The sequence below is a fragment of the Hypanus sabinus genome, chromosome 3 (genome assembly GCF_030144855.1).
Source record: "Hypanus sabinus isolate sHypSab1 chromosome 3, sHypSab1.hap1, whole genome shotgun sequence".
Taxonomy (NCBI): domain Eukaryota; kingdom Metazoa; phylum Chordata; class Chondrichthyes; order Myliobatiformes; family Dasyatidae; genus Hypanus; species Hypanus sabinus.
Window position 1 is genome coordinate 144808042 of NC_082708.1, and position 22885 is coordinate 144830926.

General features: G+C 39.6%; 1 protein-coding gene across 2 annotated transcripts in view; it reads right to left on the reverse strand.

Moving 5' to 3' along the window:
• The window catches only part of adamtsl7 (ADAMTS-like 7), a 501077-nt gene that overhangs the window by 64804 nt on the left and 413388 nt on the right, over positions 1 to 22885 (reverse strand). For both annotated transcript variants that reach the window (XM_059965295.1, XM_059965294.1), the window contains one exon: positions 14433 to 14637. In XM_059965295.1, the coding sequence (XP_059821278.1) occupies positions 14433 to 14637 (205 nt within the window). The remainder of the gene's footprint in view (positions 1 to 14432; positions 14638 to 22885) is intronic.

Sequence of the window (22885 nt, forward strand, 5' to 3'; positions counted from 1 at the left end):
AACTCATAAACAATATTTAAATAATTACTTTCCTCCTTTAACCTTGCTCTACTATCCCTATTAAAATGATCATGTGGCTCTTCAGACAGGTTGTGGGCTCCAAGAGGCAATTCCCTGATGGAATACTGGGGAATCCCAAGAAGTATGGGCTTTTCCAAGTCCATTAGTAAATTTCAGACTTCTACGTTTCACTGACTGTACACCCAAGTCCAAGATTACTTCAGTTTCAGTGGCAGAGCACCAGCAATTCTGATCAGAACTACCGGCAAAAGACAACATGATTCTGCCCAATTAAACATGAATGTGAACTCACTACTGACTTTGTACCAGCAGGAGATAACATAAGATCAGAGAGAAGGCTGGAGGAGGATGAAAAATGTGTGATAATTGGTAACAGGAGTGAGGTGGCCCAGTTTATGACCTTGATCTTTGTTTAGCACCGAAAGTATAGGTCTGGCCCCAAACATCCTGCTTCACTACAAATGATAATCAGGTCAATACAAAAATCAGTTAATTTGTTGAGGTATTCATGGAACATGAGGTGAAATTATCAAAACATGAAATTGTTTGGAAAATCACTGCTAAACATAACACGAACTTAAATGACAAATGAAGTGTCAAATAATAAGAAAGGATACCATTGTTCAGTTTGGACAGGGATCTATTTTGAAAGATTCATGGGGTTTTCTTCAGATTTTTTCTTGGACAGATATTAATGAGTACTAACTCAGTCTCTTCCACTCAGTCTAACTGCTGCTTTCATGGCTGTGTGGCCATTATTTTCAAAAGGATGCTCAACCAGAGAGTGAATATTCCCACAGCAACAATTAGTCAGCCAACTTTACAAAGCTAAATGACACTTAAAAGTTCATTATTCTGAATGAAATTTTCAAATACTGCTGATATTTTTCTTTAAATATTACAGATAGATATCAAACAAATAATCATGGCTTGATTTGATATCTGATATTACATGATGGGAATTGGCTAGGCAACTGATATTGTCATACAGGGGTGGGTATTGTGTGCACCTATAGAGGAAACATGGGCCACTTTATGAGGAAGAGACCAGTTCTGGAACCTTCTAAGTGGGAACATGCTCTGGGGTTCGACAACATAGTGACACTTCTAAATGTGCACTCACGTATGACTGAACAGCTCGCTGTAAATGCACCCAATGATACTCTTGGCCGTGAGTGTTCATAACATTTCCCATTTGGTTTGTGATTTGAAAACATGAAAGCATTTTTGATACTCCTGTCACCCAAACACAAGATCATTTATAACACTCATGCCAATGCATTTCCCAGCTCTTTAACTTAGGGTATATCCAAAGTACATTAAACCCCTGTAGAATTCCCATCCAACAGAAGACCAGGGAATTGCCCAAGTGAAGAGAGAAAATTGAAGAGGCATGTGGGAACTCTGCTTGTTCATTGCAGGAAAGAGAAGATACACAGGGAGTTAATTCCTGGAAAAATTTCTGAGTCTATTTCCTTAAAGTTGTTGAGTACTTTACGTTGCATATTTAAATATACTGTACAGGAACAACTGAAGGTCAAGGTCTCTAAACTCTTGTATAAATCCTGATGAATTATCCTTGGTGTGGCTGCTATCAGCCTGCATTCTCACCCAGTACTTAGTTCATTTCGAATTTGCTTCAATAAACTGCTTAAAATGAAAGAAAGATGATGTTAAGAATCTGAGTTATTAGCTACAGCATGCACAAATTCTGAAATTATATTTACCTTGCCTCATTGATTAAATAAACTATAGAAGGGTATGCAGGTTTTATTCTAAATAGACTCCTTATTTACTACAAGCCTCAAGCAAGGCAGAAAATGGAATGTTTTTCCTCCACAGGAGAGAGGAAGTGGGGATCAAACTCCCACAGAAGGGCGTTGAGTCAGAGTCAACCAAAAAGTTTAAAAGGAGCTGGACTGATGAATGTTGAGAAGCAGACAGAGGATCAGAGAGTTATTAACAACACCATCTGATGTTTTCTTTCAGAGAAGGAAATTAAAGGGTGACTGTTTTTTGAGTGGATGCGATTTCCTGCTATATGCTCACAGTAGGCAGTGTTAAGGCTACATATTTGGAACATCATCCCCTTAGTGATCCTTAAAATAAAGAATCAAATGGGACAAAAGATCAATAGAGAATGAGGCAAAGGTGCAGGATATAATAATCAGTCATTGCCTCTGGGCAAAGAAGGACCGGGGGAGTCCCTACTTCAGTATTTAGACATGGACTCTGGGTAGAAGAAATAGAAGAAGCAAATCCATGGAAAATATCTTGCATTTTTACAATCCTATCAAGTTATTCCAAATCACTTTACAGCACTTGAAATGATTTTTGAGGAGCAGTCCCTGTTGTATTGCAGGAAACGCAGCAGTCAATTTACATAATGTAAGCTCCCATTAACAGTAATGCAACAGTGTTTGGATAATTTCTTTTAGAAACTTTAATTGAGGAAGAAGTGGTGATCAAGGTACTGGTAATAACAGCCTGCACTTTCTTACAGCAGGAGAATTCATTGTAGATGACACAGATCGGTGGAGTTGTGGATAGTGGCGAAGATTGTCAAAGGATACAGTGGAATATGGATTAGTTGCAGAAACGGTAAGGGTGAGATGTTGTAGGCGGGGAGATAAAAATGTAACTAGAAAGTAACTGTTAATGTGCAGGATATTTACAGCATTGACATACAGCGGGATTTAGGGGCCCAAGTTTATAACCCCCTGACAGTGGACACACAAGTTGATAAGGTGGTAAAGAATGCATTAGTTGAGTTTGTGAGTCAGGAAATTATGTTGCAGCCTTCTAAAATTCAGTTCAGGCTGCATTAGAGTATATCAATTCAATTCTGGTCATCCCATTACAAGAAGAATGTGGGGGTTTTGGAGAGGGTGCAATTGAACTTTACCAAGATGTTGCCTGGAGGGGTTGGACAAAACAGGGTTGTTTTTCAGAGGCTGAGAGGAGGCCTAATAGACTTTTATAAAATTACAAGAGGCGTAGAGAGAACAGAATTCTGGTATCTTTTTCTCCAGACTCAAATGCCTAATACTAGAGAGTGTGCATTTAAGGTGAGTGGAGAAAGATCAAAAAAGGTATGCGGGGCAAGTTTTTTTTAAACAAAGGATGGTGGGTGCTTGGAATGCATTACCAGGGGTAGTGGCGGAGGCAGACGTGATTGAAGCATTTAAGAGTTTTCAGATTTCAGATCAGATCTCAGATTTATTTATCAAATGTATATCTAACTATACAGGGAAATGCACTGTTTGTGGTAACAACCAGCACACCCAAGGCCGTGCTGGGAGTAGCCTGCAAGTATCATCATGTATACTGGTGCCAACATAGCGTGCCCACATTCATATAAGGTGCTCTTAGATAGGTACAAAGATAGAGGGATAGGGATCACATGAACGCAGAAGGGACTAGTATAACTAGACATCATTAGCTTAATTAACGGCACAACACTAATAGCCAAAGGGCCTATTCCTATGTTCTAAAATGTGATCTGTTACATCAAGTTCAATTTTATTGTCATTCAACTGCATACATTCATGTTGCCAAATGAAACAATGTTTCTCTATACCAAAGTGCACAACACAGTACATATAACTCACACACAACACATAACGTAATATTACCACAAATAAAACTAACAAATAATAGGTTGCATTTATGACACAAGTCAAAAAGTAGACAGCATACTCTACTGGGTGGTGGCCGAGAGTTCAGTAGCCTCAAGGCCTGGGAGAGGAAGGTGTTTTCTATTCTAATAGTCCTTGTCCTAATGCTATGGTACCTCATGCCAGATGGTGTGGGGGGGGGGGGTGGTCAAAGAGATTGTTGGACGGATGAGAAGAATCATTGGCAATGCTAAGGACCCTGCGTTCACAGTGCTCCTGATAAATATGTTGGGTGGGTGAACGAGAGATTTCAGGAGAGGGAAACCAAAGGACCACGAGCCAGTAATCACCAGAGGATCAGAGGTGGAGAGGGTCAGTAACTTTAAATTCCTGGGTGTCACTATCTCAGAGTCATCCTGGACCCATCATATAAATATAATTGCAAAGAAAGCACAACAGAGCCTCTACTTCCTCAGGAGGGTAACTACACTCATTCTACTTCTGGTGTTCCCATAACTGATGGTCTCATTTTAAGGACTCTTCATCTTGTTATTTCATGCTTCTTCACTTCATATCACTTCATACTTGCTATTTATTTATACTTGCATTTGCACAGTTTGTTGTTCTTTGATCCTGTTTACAATTACTGTCTTATAGATTTGCTAAGTCTGCCAGCAGGAAAAGAATCTCGGGGTTGTATGTGGTGATACGTATGTACTCTGATAATAAATTTTACTTTGATTTGGACTTTGAGGGACCCTGATGATCCTCTCAGCAATCCTCACAATCCTTTGTAGGGTCTCACTGTCAGATGCCTTGCAATTCCTCTACCTGATATGAAGCAACTGGTCAGGACACTCTCAGTGGTCCTCCTGTAAAAATGCATTAGATTTGGAGAGGGGGTGTGCCTGTGCTCAGAGCAGTGGAACAAGAGATGTTGCTGCCAACGTGGACCGCCTGTGGCCTTTTAGTCAAGGAGTCAAGGTCTAGTTATAGAGGGAGTGTTGAAATCCAATGAGGACAGTTTATCCACTAGCATCTGAAGGATGATCATATTAAAAGCTGAGCTGAAATTGGGAAACAGCATCTTGGTGTATAAGGTACCATTTTATAGGTGGCACAGGACAGAGGGAGTGCAGAAATTATGGCACCATCAGTGGACCAACTTGAGTGATAGGTGAACTCGAAAAGGGTCCATTATAGCAGGAAGGTGGGATTTAATGTGGTCCACAAGTAGCCACACAAAGCTCTTCATTGTTGTTTGGATCAGTGCAACTAGACAGCATATGTTAAGGCAGGTTACTGTCACCTTCTTGGGTACTGGGATGATGGTGCCTGTCTTGAAACCTGTGGAGACGATGGACTGTTCCAAAGAAATGATGAAGATGTATGTTAGAACCTCTATTTGCAAGGCTCCATAGTCTGTCAGCACCCAAACAGGTATGATATTGGGCTTGGCAACTTTATGTGGGTTGACCCTGGCTGCCAGAGTGCCTGCTCCTCAAGGAGAAGGGGTGGCATTCCACACCAGCTTATTGTTTGGCCATCAGCCTACCAGGAAGAGAGGCGCAGGGTGGACTTATTTTCTGAATGCCCTGCCACATGTGCCTCGTGTCTCTGGTGTCACAGAAATGGCTGTATAATTCTGTGAGAATAATCCCGTTTTGTCTTCCTGAAGACACAGGAAAGCACAGCTCTTGCTGAACTCAGAGCCATCTTATCTCTCTATCTGAAGGTAGCATCCCAGTCTCTCAGCAGTGCCTGGACCTTTGTCATCAACCATGACTTCTACTTGGGAGAGCAAATCATGCCTCAGCCTAAAATTAACACCTTTTGCAGTTTGTGGATAACCAAGTCCATGTTTCAATAATTAGACCTAGCCTCTGTGCATTACAGGGAATGAGAGAGAAGTCTAAGTACACAAGTGCTGCTTTTAGCATCTAAACGTGCGGCAAGTATCAGCTGGACATTTGTCACGCTAACACAGTAGGTGCTTCTACCAAGGTCTCCAACAGTATTTTCAAAATATTATGCTCCTACCTTTAGGGATGATGGCAAGATAAATGGCCCAAGTAGCAGTATTGCTACACTGTTGATGTATTGGTCAATGCTTTATATGCACCCTGGGTGAACTAGAGATGATGAGTGGAAACACTGAAAACAATGGAAATACACAACAGGAACTTTCAACACTACACAGGATGATAAAAGTTTCATAATAGTGGGGCTGTCAATACTATGAATGATGTGATCCTGCTTTATACCATTATCAGTTCAGTTTACTTTCAGAGTTAGGACATTTCAGATTCTCTTTTCATTAACTTTTTTTTCCTGAAAAGAGTATATAGTGAGGGCAAGATCTTAAAAAAACAGTAAGAAGACATTAGATTATTAAAATTAAGATATTTCTCAGTGATAATGAGCCAGTCGGCACAGAATGGAAAATTTGCTTTGGCACAGGCCAAAGCTATGATTTAACTGTCTCTCCTCCCCTAAAATAGGGATACAGCATGTTTTTCAATAAAATGCCTGCTTCTACTTTATTTCGAGGAATTATGCCTCAGTGGCAGCATTTTCTCATGTAACTTGGAGACCAGTTTGCTTGCAATCCCAGAGCATGCAAAGGTCAGGAGAAACCTAATTTTATAAACTTAAAATGGTTTCCTAGTGGGTCAGAAAGAGTGTCCCCACTTGACCTTGATTATGCCCAAACTCATGCTCCCCTAATAACATATCCTAGAACAGAAATCATATCTGTTTACCTTGATAGTAATGTCATTCCTTCTGACCTTCTTTTATTACCACTGGCAGTGGGTGATACTGGAACATAGAAATGCCAGGCTGGGTGTTAAAATGGTTGGAATGATCGAGTGAGCTGTCTGCCTTTATCTTACCCACCTACCCTAACATCTTACCTGTGCTTTTAGTTAAAATTGGCGCTCAACTTTTCTGTAAAAGGTGTAATTTAGTAGAAATGGGGCCAAGCAAAGTTGAGCAAATATAAATAGTATCAATAGAGCATGGTATAATATCTTAATTATTAAAGTCTAAAAAACATTGTACTAAAATTTTGATTTGTCTTTTCTTCTTGTCTGCATCAAGCCTGTAACATTATTGAGATTGGATTTGCAATTTGGGCTTTCCATTGGAAACAATTCACAAAGAAATATGAGACACTGGTGAATGCTAGTGGCAGAGCTAAATTGGTCAATCAGTCTTCAATGTATAGATTCACAGAGACAACCCCTTTGACTCACCAAGTCTGTACTGACCATCATACATCATTTACCTCAATACCACACTGATTCCAGTTTATTCCTCAACAATTCCTCCAGATTCTACCAATCACTGACACAGTAGGGCAGCCTATAGTGAACATTAACCTACCGGCCTGCAAGATATGGGAGGACACCAGCACGTCCTGAGGAAACTAAAGCAGTCAGAGGGAGAATGTGCAGACTCCATACAGGCAGCACCAGAGGTCAAGAATAAACTCGGGTCATTGGAGCCATGAGCCAGCAGCTCTATTAGCTGGGAGAACTTGCGCACCTATAGTTACTTTAGCACTAGTAAAAATAAATACTTCATGTGCAGTGGAGGTCCTAGGTTAAAGATATTCTCATAACTGCTATCTCCACCTTGAATGACTGACTGTTATGAGAATGTGTTTTCTAACAGAAGACCGAAGCCAGAGCCTGTTTACAGATGCTGAAGTAAATCGGTGTTTATTAATTTTGCATTAGTAGCACCTGTCTAGCCAGTGAGGCAGTTGATCATGGACCTCACACTGAGCATGTAATCTTGGATGAAGTAGGAATACACCATTGTTGGGGGTGTCATCATTTGGATGAATTATCAGACTGAGGCCCAGTTTGTACACTCAAGTCTGTATAAAGGCACCAAATTGAAAATTTGGTAATCAGAAACAGTTACCTTGAGCAACACACACAAAATGCTGGAGGAACTTATAAGGTCAGGCAGCATCTATGGAGAGGAATGAACAATTGATACTTTGGGCTGAAGCCCTTCATCGGGACTAGAAAGGAAAAGAGAAGAAGCCAGAATAAGAAGGTGGACTGGGAAATGATTGGTGGAAAGGTAAGGGGCTGAAGAAGTAGGAACCTCTTTGGAGAGGGGAATGGATCATGGAAGAAAGGGAAGGAGGAGGGGTACCAAAGGGAGGTGATGGGCAAATAGGAGAAGGGAAGGGGTAAGAGGGGAGCCAGAATGGATGAGAAGGGGAATGGGGGTTGAAATTACCTGAACTTACAGAAATCAATGCTCATGTTATCGGTTTTGGAGGCTATGCAGACAGAATATGAAGCGTTGTTTCTTGTGGCAGTGAGAAGGCCATGGACTGACCTGTTGGAATGGGAATTGGAATTAAAATGAGTGACCATCAGGAAAACCCACCTTTTGTAGTGGACAGAGCGAAGGTACTCAATGAAGATTTCCAGCATTTGTAGAATCTCTTGTGTTTATAATGGAGTAGCCTTGATTTTACAGCTATATTTACCCATCAACTGATCTTATTAAATAAAGATTATTTGATCATTTATGTCCTGACATAGGAATATTGTTGTTGGGCAAAGTTGCTGCCATATTTCTTATATTACAACAGAGGTTGCATTTCATTGGCTCTGAAGCATTCTGTGTTGCTCAGTAGCTGTAAAAAATACTTTAATTGAAGAAATGTTTTACTTGTTTCTTATGTTACCTCTGCATTCAATCATGGATTTTAAAGTACTTAAAAGTTACCTAAATACAACTTTTTTAGTCAGAATAAATTAATGGGAAAAAGACAGTAAAAAAAAACATTAAGTCAAAACAGAACTTTCAGCAGTTAAATAAAAAAGGCAAATGTAACTTTCACCTGGATTGAAAATCATTGGGAATGCGGCCAAAATTGGAAAACTTTTAAGCAGCACTGTTTTGAATCATAGTAAAATGTCCTGAAATGGGAGCTAGTGGGAAAAGGAAAGTGAAATACAAACATGAAACTCAAAATTCAAAAACAATGCATAGAAAACAAGATTAAATGATATAATATTCAAGTTACACAGATGAGTGTTAAATGGTTGACACAGACACCAGATGAAAGGCAGTTTTTAATGCTTCTGAAAGAGAGCTTGAAGTTGTGATCACTACACATACTGCTGTTTCTCAACCAGGTAATATCATGAAGTAACAGAACCACAGAATGGTTACAGTATAGAAAGGGGCCATTTGGCCTTCTGAATCATTCAGGCTTTATGGAAAAGCAATCCAGTCAGTCACAAATGCTGGTGCTCTCCCCATGGCTCTAAAATTCCTTCCTTTTAGAAACTTAACCTGCTCACTTTTCAATATTATAATTGAATTTTCCTCCACTTACTCCACAGAACATTCGAAACTTTAGTCTTTTCCTGTTTGAGAAACTCATTTACCTTTTGTGTTTTTTTTTGCCAATCATCTTCATTCTATGTACTTTGACCCTTCTGCCAATGTGAACAAATCGTTTCTATCTGCTCTGTCTATACCTTGGTGTGTTTCAGTACATCCATTTTTGAAGACTCCTTTGTTCCAAGAACTCCACCATCTCCAGCCTATTCCTATAACTACTGTCCGACATCTTTGGAATCATTTTGGTAAATCTCTTCCATACCTTTTCCAAAGTTTTCACTACTTTCCTAAAGTGCAATGAGCAGATCAGGGCATGATACTTCAGTTGAAGCCAATCCCAGGATTTCAGAATGCTTATTGTACTATCAACTATCACTTGACACACTATGCTAATATACTCCTAGATCTCTCCTTTCTATTATCTATTTTAGAATTGCACCTTTTAGTTTACATTTCTTCTTTTCATTCTTCACAACAAAATGTAACACTTCATGTTTCCCTGCTTTAAGTTTCATCTTCCATCTTTCCACAGATTCCATCAGCATCCTTTAAGGCTGCTAACATTTTCCTCCAAGTTAACCACACACTTCCACGTTTTGCCCCATGTGTAAACTTTGAAATTATGCCATGTACATCCAAGTAATCGAGTCATATAGTAATGCAGCACAAAAACAAACCCTTTTGTCCAACACACCCATGTCGACCCAGGTGCCCACCAAAGCTAGTCCGATCTGCCTATGTTTCACCTGTATCTCTCTTCTATCTACATACTTATTCAAATGTCCAAATCATTTCTATATATATTGTGGTCCTCGTACAAGTGTGTTGGTACGTGGCCAAGCGGTTAAGGCGTTGGTCTAGTGATCTGAAGGTCATTAGTTTGAGCCTCAAGTAAGGTAGCGTGTTGTGTCCTTGAGCAAGGCACTTAACCACATGTTGCTCTGCAATGACACCAGTGCCAAGCTATATCGGCCCCTGCCCTTCCCTTGGATAACATTGGTGGCATGGAGATGGGAAACTTGCTGCATAGGCAGCTGCCAGTCTCCCTGCCCAGGCCTGCCCCCTGGAAACTTTCCAAGGCACAAATCCATGGTCTCTTGAGACTAATGGATGCCTATTAGTACCAGCTCATTAGGGTATATGGTGAAAAACGAATCACTGCCTCTGTTTCCTACTACTCAACCAACTTTCTTTCCATAATTCTACAGCTTCTTTTATTCTATAGCCTTGAATATAGCCTTGAGTATAGTCTTGAATATTGTTAACAAAGCTATTATACAGCATCCTATCAAATGCTTTTGGAAAACCATATGTACCATATCAATTGCATTTCCCTATTGGCACTCTTTGTACTTTGTAACAAAACTCATGTTAGCTGGAGACAATTTGCCTTTAATAAATCCATTATATGATGCTAAGGATGCTGAACTACCTTTAATGCAGTGTCTCCAACTTCTAAAACATGATCTGACAGTAAAGGCTTGAACTGACTATTAAATCCAAAAATCCTTAAGTTGGTTAGCAATCTTGAAGCTCGCTAGCTTTATATTTTACAAGAGGCAGCGATCTCTGTATCATGCCCATGGGATTTGTTACAAATGGTGTATCAGGCCTCCATACCATCAAGGGGCTCAGAATGTAATTTTTACTAGATAACCGAAAGGAAAAATGGCAACAAGTTTCCAACCAGCCCATTCCTACATCCATTTTATGGGACCAGAAGAGTCTCAGAACTATTAGTTTAAAAATACTCATTTCATTTCTCGTAAAAGCAGGAAGAAGTTCTCAGAATCTTGTTTGAGTTTATCCTTGTCCTTACCCTAGGTTGATCAGTGAGATCCTTATGGACTGGCTTGCCATCTATCAGTGCATATTCTTATTATTTTCAAACAAAGTGAGTTGATGTTAGTTTGCACTGACTTCTACATCTGAGTGCAACATAAATGGGGCACTGGACCTAAGGTACCAGGATCTCCCAGTTTTGCCATGGTGCTTAAATTTAAACTGACATGTAAATGCACCCATTTAAAAATAGCCCCCCAGTTAAAATCAAGGACACTGTGGGGAAGATCTGCACAATATAATGATACATTTCATGGAATGGATTTCTCCCAAGTCAACCCTGGATACAAGCAATCAATAGCATCCTCACACTGGCTCTGTGGCCTGAAGTTAACGAATGACACAGTGCAAGGTTGAACTGAACTGAATGTGCTTGGACTGCTTTGATGATTAGTGGTTTGATATTTTATATTCTGTGTTTTTCACTCTTTTTTTTGCCATTTGCTCAATTTGTTCTTTTTATTGTGCATTGGGGGTTTGATATTTTTCTTTGAATGGGCTCCACGGTTTTCTTCCTTTGTTTCCTGGCTGTCTGTGGGAAGAGGAATCTCAGGGTTGTATACTGCAAATGTACTTTGATCACAAAATGTAATTTGAACTTTGAATCCAGTTAGGAAAACCAGTTCTGAGAAAATGGGAGCTGGGCAGCATAAAAGAGTTAAGTGTTAGAAAATGAAAATGAAAACCTGTTAACAAATGTGACAAAAAGCATGATAAATTGGAACTGAACTTGGATCCCAGAAATGTTATGAAGCTATTAAAATACTATTACAATTTTCCAACAGATTAGATATTTATGGCAGTTAAGTAAAATATTTTAGCAGTTTAGAAACCTCCTATGGTTTCTGGCAAAGAGACTGGATGATATAAGATCCAAGCTATGCATATTCAATATTCCTTATGGGAGGTGCAGATTCCTACAGATTTTCCTCGTCTTTACTTCATACTGAAGGTGCTTACTCATCAAGAGATGATGTAACAGACAGGGCTCATCCAAGGAGGAACAAAATGATAGCCTAATGAAAGTAATTGAAGTTATTAGATGAGATAATCTGGAAGTTAAAATGGAGAACTATGCAGCTTTGTTACAAATGAGGACTGTCATTTAATGATGATGTGATTAGTGAAAGTACTGGACAGGTGTAGGATTAATGCCTCAGTTATTGACCCGAGTTTAAAAATCTTCTAGGTTTAATCAATAAACATAATCAGTTGTAACCCTTTGCAATTTCATCATGTTTTAGGAAAGGAAAATAAGGAAAGATTAATAAACTCAAAAAATTTTTCCACTTTCACAAGCAAGTGCTGTCAGTTAGCACATACATATAGACATTGAAAAAAAACACACACACAGCTAATTGTTCTGCTGTATTATAAGAACTTTTGAAAGATATATTGTTTTTTGCAAATGCAAAGAATTGTGTACAGGCTCCAGAAATATGATCAAGGGTGTCACATACACTAAGTGAATTTACTTACACTACTTAGTATGGGAGTGCCAAGAATCTGACACTACAGACTTGTCAGCAATGTAATATGAAATTAAATGACCTCACCACAGCTGCTTGGGTAAAGTGGCTCCTGTACAGCTTTCTTACAACTCTAACAACCCTGGACCATTTTACAGTGCAAGCCTTGTCACTCCATGCCCCATTTCTTCCCTTCAGTCACAAAACCACAATTCTTCATCCACACTGCTTTCCCAATTGGTATCCATTTTCTCCCCCATACCTGCTGCAACTTTCCTACACAATGCACACCACAGGCAGGATCACCATTCTTCAACAGATCACAGTGAAATATTCTCACTCTTCTTCCAGAAAAAGGTGCCACACAAAAGGAAGAAACCCTTTATGAATTTAGAAAGGGTCATCATCATTCGACGAGGTTTCCTACTTACAGCAGGTGGAGATCAAGAGTATTAACTGTAGCAGACAATAAAATGGGAGAAATCACATATTTGAATGGATGGTCTCAATTACAGTATAGTAGTCACTTAAAAGAAGGTAGACGGAGCTGTTGGTCTGGATGAAAGAGAGTAAAGCATGTAGCTATCAGAAAACCTGAATGGGATTTAAGCAACACACACAAAGTGCTGAAGGAACTCATCAGGCCAGGCAGCTTCTACGGAAAAAAGTAAACAATCGATGTTTTGGACGAGGCCCTTCATCAGGACTTTGCTTGGATTTCCAGCATCTGCAGATTTTCTTGTCTCTGGCAGAGATGCATATTGCTTATTTCATAGTGCAGTGTAAATCAGAAGTTTTGTTAAATGGTCATGATATAAACTGGAAGTTGTTAATTTCCAGAATTCCTTGTTTATACTGTACCTGAGTGAACCTAACAGACAAAATAACAGGCATATTGTACATGGACTGCCATCTATTCAAAACTCAGTTCCCTTTCCTGTGACCAAGTTCACTTACTTATTGTGGATGTCTCCACTTCTTTTCTGGTTGGCAGACTTCCAATCATGTTTTATTTCTGCCCCATTTTGATTTAAATTAAATTTTCTTACTAAAGTGATTTTTCTGATTTTGATTTTTATCCTTTAAACTTACTTATGTTCGGGGTTAGTTATGAAAATTGAAAATAGTTAGCGATATATCTGTAACAGCCCAATATGCTCACTGAACTGACTAACCTTTTTGCCAATAAGATACCATTAAATGGCCTCCCTGAATCAATGATGACCTATGGGAGGAGCAAACAATTTGAAAATGACAACCTGATTAGCCAGAAGAAGAGCATATATTTCAATGACAATTATCTAAATGTTGACATTTGTCATAATATATGGATTACCCTCAGATATCACATAATGCTTTTAAGAGTTGTCTTGATAGGAAACAATTTACAGCAGCCTTGACAATTACTCAATAACACTGAGTGGTGCAAAGGAATCGATAGCAATCAGTCAACTGAAAAACATGTATCCTCCAGTAAATGCTAAAAACACATGTCGATACTTATTTCAAAGACAATTACTATCTGAGACTCTGAAATATTCTCTGTCAAATTTACCTCAGACTATGATATGAATCCAGAATAATATTAAAACAGAATGCAGGAATTGAGAATCCAATAACAATAGACTGTTCTGAAAGCAGGATACTTTAATTATTAAAGGCCAACCCCAGATAACATCAGTTTTCTATTCCCAAACAGTTCACAAGTCAGAATTATGGCAGACAATGCCTGTAACCCCACAGCAGCTGGTTAACCCAGATCACTGGTTTCCAAACCACTCACAATATATATGTGGGTTGGGTGTTCTTTACATGTGGAGACCTGTATCTATTCTGAACCATTTGATTAAAATGCAGGAATAATTAAAGATGGACTGACTGAAATTTAGTAAGAAAATAGGGAACCTTGAAACAAAACTCTGGCCTCAAAATTCTGCATTTTGGTCAAGGTCTTTCATCAGGTTCTGATTATTCATCAGCACTGCAGGATGTAGAAGGGTAATTCCACTTGAGTCTAGTAGCAGGAAGTTAGGGGAAGCCTGTACAAGATACCGTGTATAAATTAAGCTCAATGAATATGTGAAGAAGCCAGACAGCTTACCCAGATAGTTTCTGCTTTTGGTCATCTCAGTGACATTAATTTGTGTTGCTCCTTCGGGAATTTCGAGAATCTTGTGGTATCCCACAGACATAATGGTTTGCTTGAAGGTTCCAGATATCACCTTGCATGTGGTATTGTCACCTCCACAAACACCACATCTGTCCATGACTTTGTTGGAGCCCAGTATCTCATCACAGCCAACAGTCTATAAAGATAGGAGTGGAATGAGACATTAATATGTTTATAGTTTAACGTAACAACACTTTCTTTAATGTATCTATCCATGGGCAGTTGCAAGACTAGCATTATTCTCCACATTCTAGGATGTTTCTAGGGCAGTTAAGAGTCAACCTTATTGGTGGGTAAGGACCTCAGTAAACCAGGTGGGCTTTCACAGCAGTAGTGATTTCTTAATCTTCATTAATGATGCTAGCTTTTTAACTTGGGATAGTTCATTAACTTGAACTTAATTTCCACAAAATTTAAATTGTTGTGAGACACAAATTCATGTATCTGAATTAGAGGTTTGGGCTGCTGATTATTAGTTCAAGAAATGAACCACAATGCTATGTCCTATTTCACAACCAATCTACTGCAGAGAGGCCTACAATTCCTCATCAAAGTATCTACAAAAAAGTTACAAAGCAAGCTTCGTATAAAATACTTTTTTAACTTGAGTGTGTCTTCTACTAAATTTTATTATTATATGATAGAGGATATCCCAAAAGAAGTCACACCACTGATTAGGGAGATAGTATCAATAGTTACAAGGAATATCACGAATGGATCATTCAAGGAGAGCATATAAGTAAAACTTAAGAATGAGACATGGGTTATCACTTTGCTGGGGTTATACAACAGACCTCCTGCTAATCAGTGGGAACCTGAGGGACAGGTAAGTGAGCAAGTCACAGAAAATTGTAATGTATCATTTGAAAAAAAAAAACCACAGAGCCTATACTCTTGTTTTAGTGTAAAAGCTTAATGAAATTATTGAAATAACAAAGGTAATATGGGAGGGGGGTGGTGGATTTACACTTTGTCAAAACAAGTATGGCTTTTGGTTATACCTATACCACCGGGCAGAGTGATGCAATGAGCATGGGCACTGAGTTATTCAATTTCCTAGCTGACTGCAGTCGATTATATGGAATTTGCCAGAGACAAGGTTCTGCCATCATAGCTGAGTACCTGGTTTATTTGTGAGTGCGATCTCATAGAGCTAGTATGAATGAGACCAAAACCTACTGGCTGCTGAACCTTGGGACTATTTCGCATTTTAGGGATAAACGGCACCATTGTTAGAAAGAGGAATCATTATGGTGGAAAAAATGGGTTGAAGATTGATGCAATGCTATTGTCCATCCATTAAATAGGTTGGCAAATTGTGTATGTGAGAGTATATTCAATTTTGCAACAGAGCACTTAAACCTTTGGAGTTGCTACAATAATATTGGCAATTTTGTTGCAATTCATCTTTTCTTGTGATGGAATTTCAGATGGAGACATTTAATAATGCACTTACAGTATGGCCTGACAAGCAGGGAGTAGCACAAACACTGGATACTTAACCGCCATCTGGGTCTTCTCCATTATCTTGCAGAGCACAGGTAGCAGTTTGCATGTGACTAGTGTCGACTGCTGAAGTAAGAACTAAATGTGCTCAGCTCTATAAGACTAGTTTCAGGGCAGGAGGATGCTTCACCAGGCTAGGGGAGTCTCAAACCAGGGTAACGAGGTCTCATCATAATAATTAGAATAACTACTTAAGGTTAAGATGATAGATACTTTTTTTCAAAGGCTTGTGAAGCTTTGGAACTCTATACTGCAGAGTGCTATGGAGATCCCTGGTTTACTCAAGGCAAAAACTAAAAGATGTAGGATGGCACAGGCAAATGCATGGGCAGCACCAGCCTTATTCCGTTCTTCTTTTCAGTATCTATTAGGACACACCATTTAGTAGTGCCTTGTTTCATCCTCCACTTCAACCCTAACAATCAGACCGACTGTACTGAATTGTACAACGGGCTTGCAGAGTCAAAAGACCTAACGCTGTTCGCATTTATTGTGTTCTCATTCTATCAGGGTACAGGTCATGCTCACAGCTAAACAGCTTGTGTAATTGTGTCCAGTTCAGTCAATGACCTTGAACAAAAGGACAATTTATCATGGAACCAACAAATGGAACCTCTAGGGAGGGCCCTGATCTTTCTGATGTATTAAGTGGTATTTAGCTTCACTATTTCCTTCTCTACTTGCTTTTGAGAAGTGAATTAATTCTTTTGTTAGAGCAGAAAAGACAGAGCTTCAGAGGCTCTGTACTAACTAAGACCCAGAGTTCCACATTGCTACCCAAACTTCTGATATTAATGGGATCTTACTCTGTGCAGATTCAACTATATTCTAAAGTCAGAGAAATAAGTTTGGTAGATACCTCTAGTTTTACTAAATATTGTTGTTCTTGAACAGTTTCAATACAAAATGAGCAATAGGAATAGAGTTAATTTCTCCAGCTTCTGGTGATTGCCCCCCTTCACCATTCTCTATTCCTGTTTCCCTCTCTCTCCTATCTCCTTACCTGCCCATCACTTCCCTCTGGTGCTCCTCTCCCTTCTGTTTCTTCCATGATCTTCTACCCTCTCCTATCAGATCCCCCCCCCTCCTCTGGCCCTTTAGCTCTTTCACCAATCAAGTTCCCAGCTCTTAACTTCACACTCTCACTTCTCCCAATTTCACCGCGCACCTGCCATCTTGAGCTTCATCCTCCCCTCCCCCCAACTTCTTGCTCTGACTCCTCATTTATTTTGCCCTGGTCCTAACGAATGGTCTCGGCCCAAAATGTTGACTGTTCATTTATTTTCATAAATGCTGCCAGCCCTGCTGAGTTCTTCCAGCTTTTGTGTGTTTTGCCTTGGATTTCCATAATCTGCAGATTTTCCTGTGTTTAGAATAGGAATAGAGCCCTAAAGACAATTAAAGGCTTGTAATTCTCTGCTAAATGAAGTCCTTGTTCCAGCTTGTGCATAACATTTAAATATGCATTCTTTTAATGATAATCAAGATAATTTTTCACCACATCTGCAACTTCATATACTCAGGAGAGGTGCACAAGCTGGGAGTGTTTGTTATTAACAGTTAAAGAAACATTTGAAATCATTTACAATATAAATTCTCTGTACAACATACCAAGACAAACATTTTACTTCCCATTTCCACAGTTGCCTCATAGCACTGTGACCACTAAGGTCATTTTATTAGATTAAAAGATTATCTTATGCCAACTCGCAATTATTAAGGTAAACCACACTGGCCTTTTTATTCACTACAAAACATCATGCAGACTGTTTATTCAGCAAATGCCAGCACTACAGCTACAGCACTGTTGAATATTTGGACTGTTTTTGCAGTAGAGTACCATGGAGAATGTTCAATTAAACATGTCACAGCTTTATCCCCCTCTCAGATGAACTGTTTGATTTGCATCCCATAGATTATGTAACTCCCAAGTTCGGGCAATCTGTGCCGGAAATCCCTGACACCTCAGATTTAGTGGCTTGCTGCCTTGCTCTGCTTTCACAGTTTGACGCAGGATGTTTGGAAAGGGCTGCTGGTGCTTTTGTCTCATAGTGACAAGTTTGACGTTCAGTGATAGCACCCTCATTTATGTCACATTTATGTCATGCCTTACTCAACAGGTGAGCATGTAGACACATGGATGCCACACTGAAAGATGGTGTGCCAGTTTTCCATCGTTAGTATACGTACTTTGCCTAGATGTTGTACATGGAATTTTTGAAGTACATAAATTTAAAGGCACTGGTGTTATTGGTGGGGTGGGGGGGGGGAGAGGATCTTCAGTCTTTGTCGCTTATAATCTTAATTTTAGTTTGACTGATCATCAGTTTAAAAAACTAGCCTAGCAACAGACATGACAAAATTGGAAAAGGCAATGAATATTGATACCGATTTCATTGCTGACCCCCTGTACAGGTGGAACCAATAGATGAGTATCAATGTATCATTATTACAACTATTCCACCTGTCAATCTTCATTCCGAGAGGACAGCAGATATCAGGGCAGCACACTCTTTGCCATGAGTACTCCTCGCTCACTGAAGTATCATGGCAAATCATTTCCTCAACTGTAAACATCAAGGTCAAAATTACAGCGGTAAAGACTTTGCACAGGTAGATGGCATAAGGCATCGAGCCATGTGACACAGGATTAAAAGTGCTCAAGATGATGACGGAAAAGAATGCAGGCACTCGAATCTGAAGCAACAAACAATCTGCAGCATGAACTTAGTGGGTCAAGCATCATCACGGGAAAGGGAATTGTTGATGTTTTGGGCCAGGACTAAGAATGGAGAGAGGATACAGTCTGTATAAAGAGGAGAGGGGCAGGCGTGTGAGTGGCAGATAGAGAAGAGGTGAAGTATGAAGAGCAGATGGAGCCAGCTGGGGGAGAAGGAGAGGTGGAGTTGGGAGTCAAAAGTGTCTGATAGGTGGAAACAGATAGACAGAGAAAAGTAAAAAAACAATTCATCTGTCTTTTTCCTTTCTTTGTCTGTTTCTACCTATCACCTACCTGCATCTGTGTCCCATCCCTACCCTTCCCCTCTCACTCTCCCATTTTGCTGCATCTGCCTATCATCCTTCATCCCTACTTGATCCACCAATCAGCTAATGGCTCCTTTATCACACTTCCTCTCCTCTTTATTCCGGCTATGTTCCCTCTGTACTCCTAGTCCTGATGCACGGTCTCAATTCCTTCCCCCACAGACAATGCCTGACCCACTGAGTTCCTTCAGCAGATTGTTTATTGCTCAGAATGGCCACATTTGCATGGTACCTGGTCCAGCAGAATATTGAGTTCTTGTCTAGCCAAGCGTTGTTACACTATTTATAGGCAATCATTTGCAACTTACATACATGTGGAAAAACTTCCTTTAATCCACCTGAATAAATGCACTGAACCTCAAAGGGCACAGTATTCTGCAGAAAGCTGCAGTAGTCACAAATTGAAATAAAGCACGAAGCATCCACACTCTGAATAAGCACTTGAATGGCTGAAGGAACTGGAAGTTGAAGTCTGATTCAACACAGAAGTGGTCAGTATTTCAGTGACTAAATGTACACTCATTTTATCTCTCATGTGGACATAAAGGTGCTATGATATTATTGAACAAGGAGTATAGGAGTACGTTTATTGGTAATTAGTTTATTATGTTCCATGTACCAAGATACAGTGAAAAGCTTTGTTTTGCATTCCTTTGAGACAGGCAATTCCAAGCATAACTACTCAAGGTATTACAAAAGGAAAAACAACACCAGAATGCAAATTATAACATTACAGTTAAGAGAAAGTGCAGCAAAGGTAGGCAGATAAGGTACAAGAGCCACGACAAGGTGAGATTAAGAGTTCAGATTTATTAATCGATCAATGTCATTGAACATAGCTTAACTGGTCACTTAGCTCACTGTGAGACCTTTTTATGCATGAACATAAAGGTGTGTATATATTTTGAAGTACCTTGTTAACTGTGAAAATACTCTGGGAAATCCTGAGATTGTAGTTGGTGCTACCTTTTATATAGAAAAATCAACTTATTTTATATGAATATGAACAGGATCCTTGATTAAAACTTAATATTTGGTGATTCACAGGAGAAGGAGATCTGAGGTATGTGAGCCAGTCCTCTACGGTGGATCGGAGGTGGAGAGGGTCAGTAATTTGAAATTCAGTGGTATCACTTCAGACGGCTTGCCCTGGGCCCAGGGTGTACGTGCAATTATAAAGGTAGCCCAGCAAGGCTTCTTAGGAGTTTTCAAAGATTTGGCGAGGCATCTAAAACTTTGACAAACTTCTATAGATGTATGGTGGACAGTATACTGACTGAATGCGTCATGGCCTGGTATGGAAACACTGATGCCCTTGAATGAAAAATCCCACCAAAAATAGTGGATACAGCCCATTCCATCATGGGTAAGGCCCTCGTTGCCATTAAGCACATCTAGATAGAGCGTTGTCACAAGAAAGCATCATTCACTATCAGGGATCCCCACTCCCTAGGGAGGTCCTGCTCTCTTCTCGCTGCTGCCATTAGGAAGAAGACACAGGAGCCTCAGGACTTATACCACCAACTTCAGGAACAGTTATTTACCCTCAATCATTGGGCTCTTGAACCGAAGCAGATAACTTCACCTGCCCCATTATTAAATGTTCCCACAACCTATGTACACACTTTCAAGGACTCTGCATCTCATGTTCTCTATAGTTATTGTTTGCTTGCTTATTCTTACATTTAATTACTTATTCATCTTTTCTTTTTGTATTTGCACAGTTTGTTGCCTTTTGCACACTGGCAGAATGCCTGGTTGATGTGATCTTTCCTTGATCCTATTGTGGTTATTGTTCTATTATGGATTATTGAGAATGCCTGCAAGAAAATGAATCTCCAGTTTGTATATGGTGTATAAGTACTTTGATAATAAATTTACTTTTTAACTTTTTGGTCAAAGTTACTCTGCAAATGTGTGTTGCCCCCCCAGTTTTTGTGGGTTAAAACTGGCACCATACAGCGTTAAGTGTCTAAGTACAAGGGACAGGGATGCATAGATGGAGAGGTGATGTATGGAGCATTGCCTCTGGCCGCTGTGTTGACTGCTGGAATTGAGATGAAATAGTAGAGTGCAGCTGTAACAGCTGTTGTGTTGAGAGCTATGCACCGTAACAGCTTGCTATTTTACGTAAGTAGACAGACAGGAAGGCAGCTGTTAATGCCAATACCACATGTGCAGATTTTTATAATAAGAGTAATTTTTAGAAGTCTTATAACTACCAAAGTCTACAATAAAATAGAGCAAGGTAAAAAAAGAAGTAAAAATATGGAAATAGATCCTGATAAGTACACCAGTCTGGAGTTAATCCCTACTGACTAAATAGGTGTCAACATTTATTTTAAACAGGTTAACACCTCATTTTGAGACAGTAAGAAGAATTTTGGATGAACATGTTACACAATTATCTTGACCGCTCCTCAAGGTGTAATTTAGAGCCATTTATTTTTCACGTAAGTAATGATACTTAGATTCTAAAACAAATATAGCTCCCCTGGTTATTTCTGTCTTTTGTCATCTCAGTAAAATTAATTCTTGTAACTTGGGCTGAGTAGGTTCCCTTGGATGCTCTAAATGTCACATGCAATGTCATATTGTATGACTTTTCATCTTAGAACATAGAACACAGAACATGCAAGAACAAGACTTTCAGCCTACAAATATTGTGCAAAACTATTGGAACAAGTAATCAAATACCAAACTAAACTAATCCCTTCTGCCTATGTAATGTTCATATCCTTCCAGTTCCTACACGTTCAAGTGCCAATCTAAGAGTATTTTTAATGCCTCTCTCATTTTGCCCCACCACCCTCCAAGGCAATGCATTTCAGGCAGCCATCACTCTCTGTGTAAAATACCTGCCCCACATATCTTTTAATTTACACCCTCTCCCATTGAATGTATGCTTTCTGGTATTAGATAAGACCATAAGACATAGGAGCAGAATTAGGCCATTCAGCCTATTGAGTCTGTACCGCCATTCCATCATGGCTGATTCTGGATCCCACTCAACCCTAACATCTAACTTCTTGGAATATCCTTTGATGCCCTGACTGATCAAGAAACGATCAACTTCTGCCATAAATATACGCATGGACTTGGCCTCCACCACAGTCTGTGGCAGAGCATTCCACAGATTTACTACCCTAGCTAAAAAAAATTCCTCCTTACCTCTGTTTTGAAGGCCCCCCTCAATTCTGAGGCTGTGCCCTCCTGTTTTGGATACCTCTTCCATAGGAAACATCTTCTCCATATCCACCCTATCTAGTCCCAATACCGACCCCTGAGGAACACTGCAGCCAACCAGAAAAGGCCCCTTTTATTCCCACTTGCTGCCTCCTATCTGTCAGCCATTCCAATATCTATGCCAATATCTTTCCTGTAATGCCATAGGATTTTATCTTGTTAAGTATCCTCATGTGTGACACCTTATCAAAGGCCATCTGAAAATCCAAGTAAATGAAGTCTGCTGTCTCTCCTGTGTTCACTCTGCTTGTTACTTCCTCGAAGAACTCTTAACAGATTTGTTAGGCAAGATTTCCCTTTTCAGAAACCATGCTGACTTTGACTTATTTTAGCATTAGTCTCCAAGTACCTTGAAACCTCATCCTTAATAATAGACTCCAACAATTTCCTAACCACTGAGGTCAGGCTAAATGGCCTATAATTTCCTTGTTATTTGCTTTCCTCCCTTCTTAAAGAGCGGAGTGACATTTGCAATCTTGCGAAAAAAAAGAGGTGGGGATCTGGCACTGTTAATCACAGATAGTGTCACGGCTTCAGAAAAGGTGGACGTCATGGAGGGATTGTCTACGGAGTGTCTGTGGGTGGAG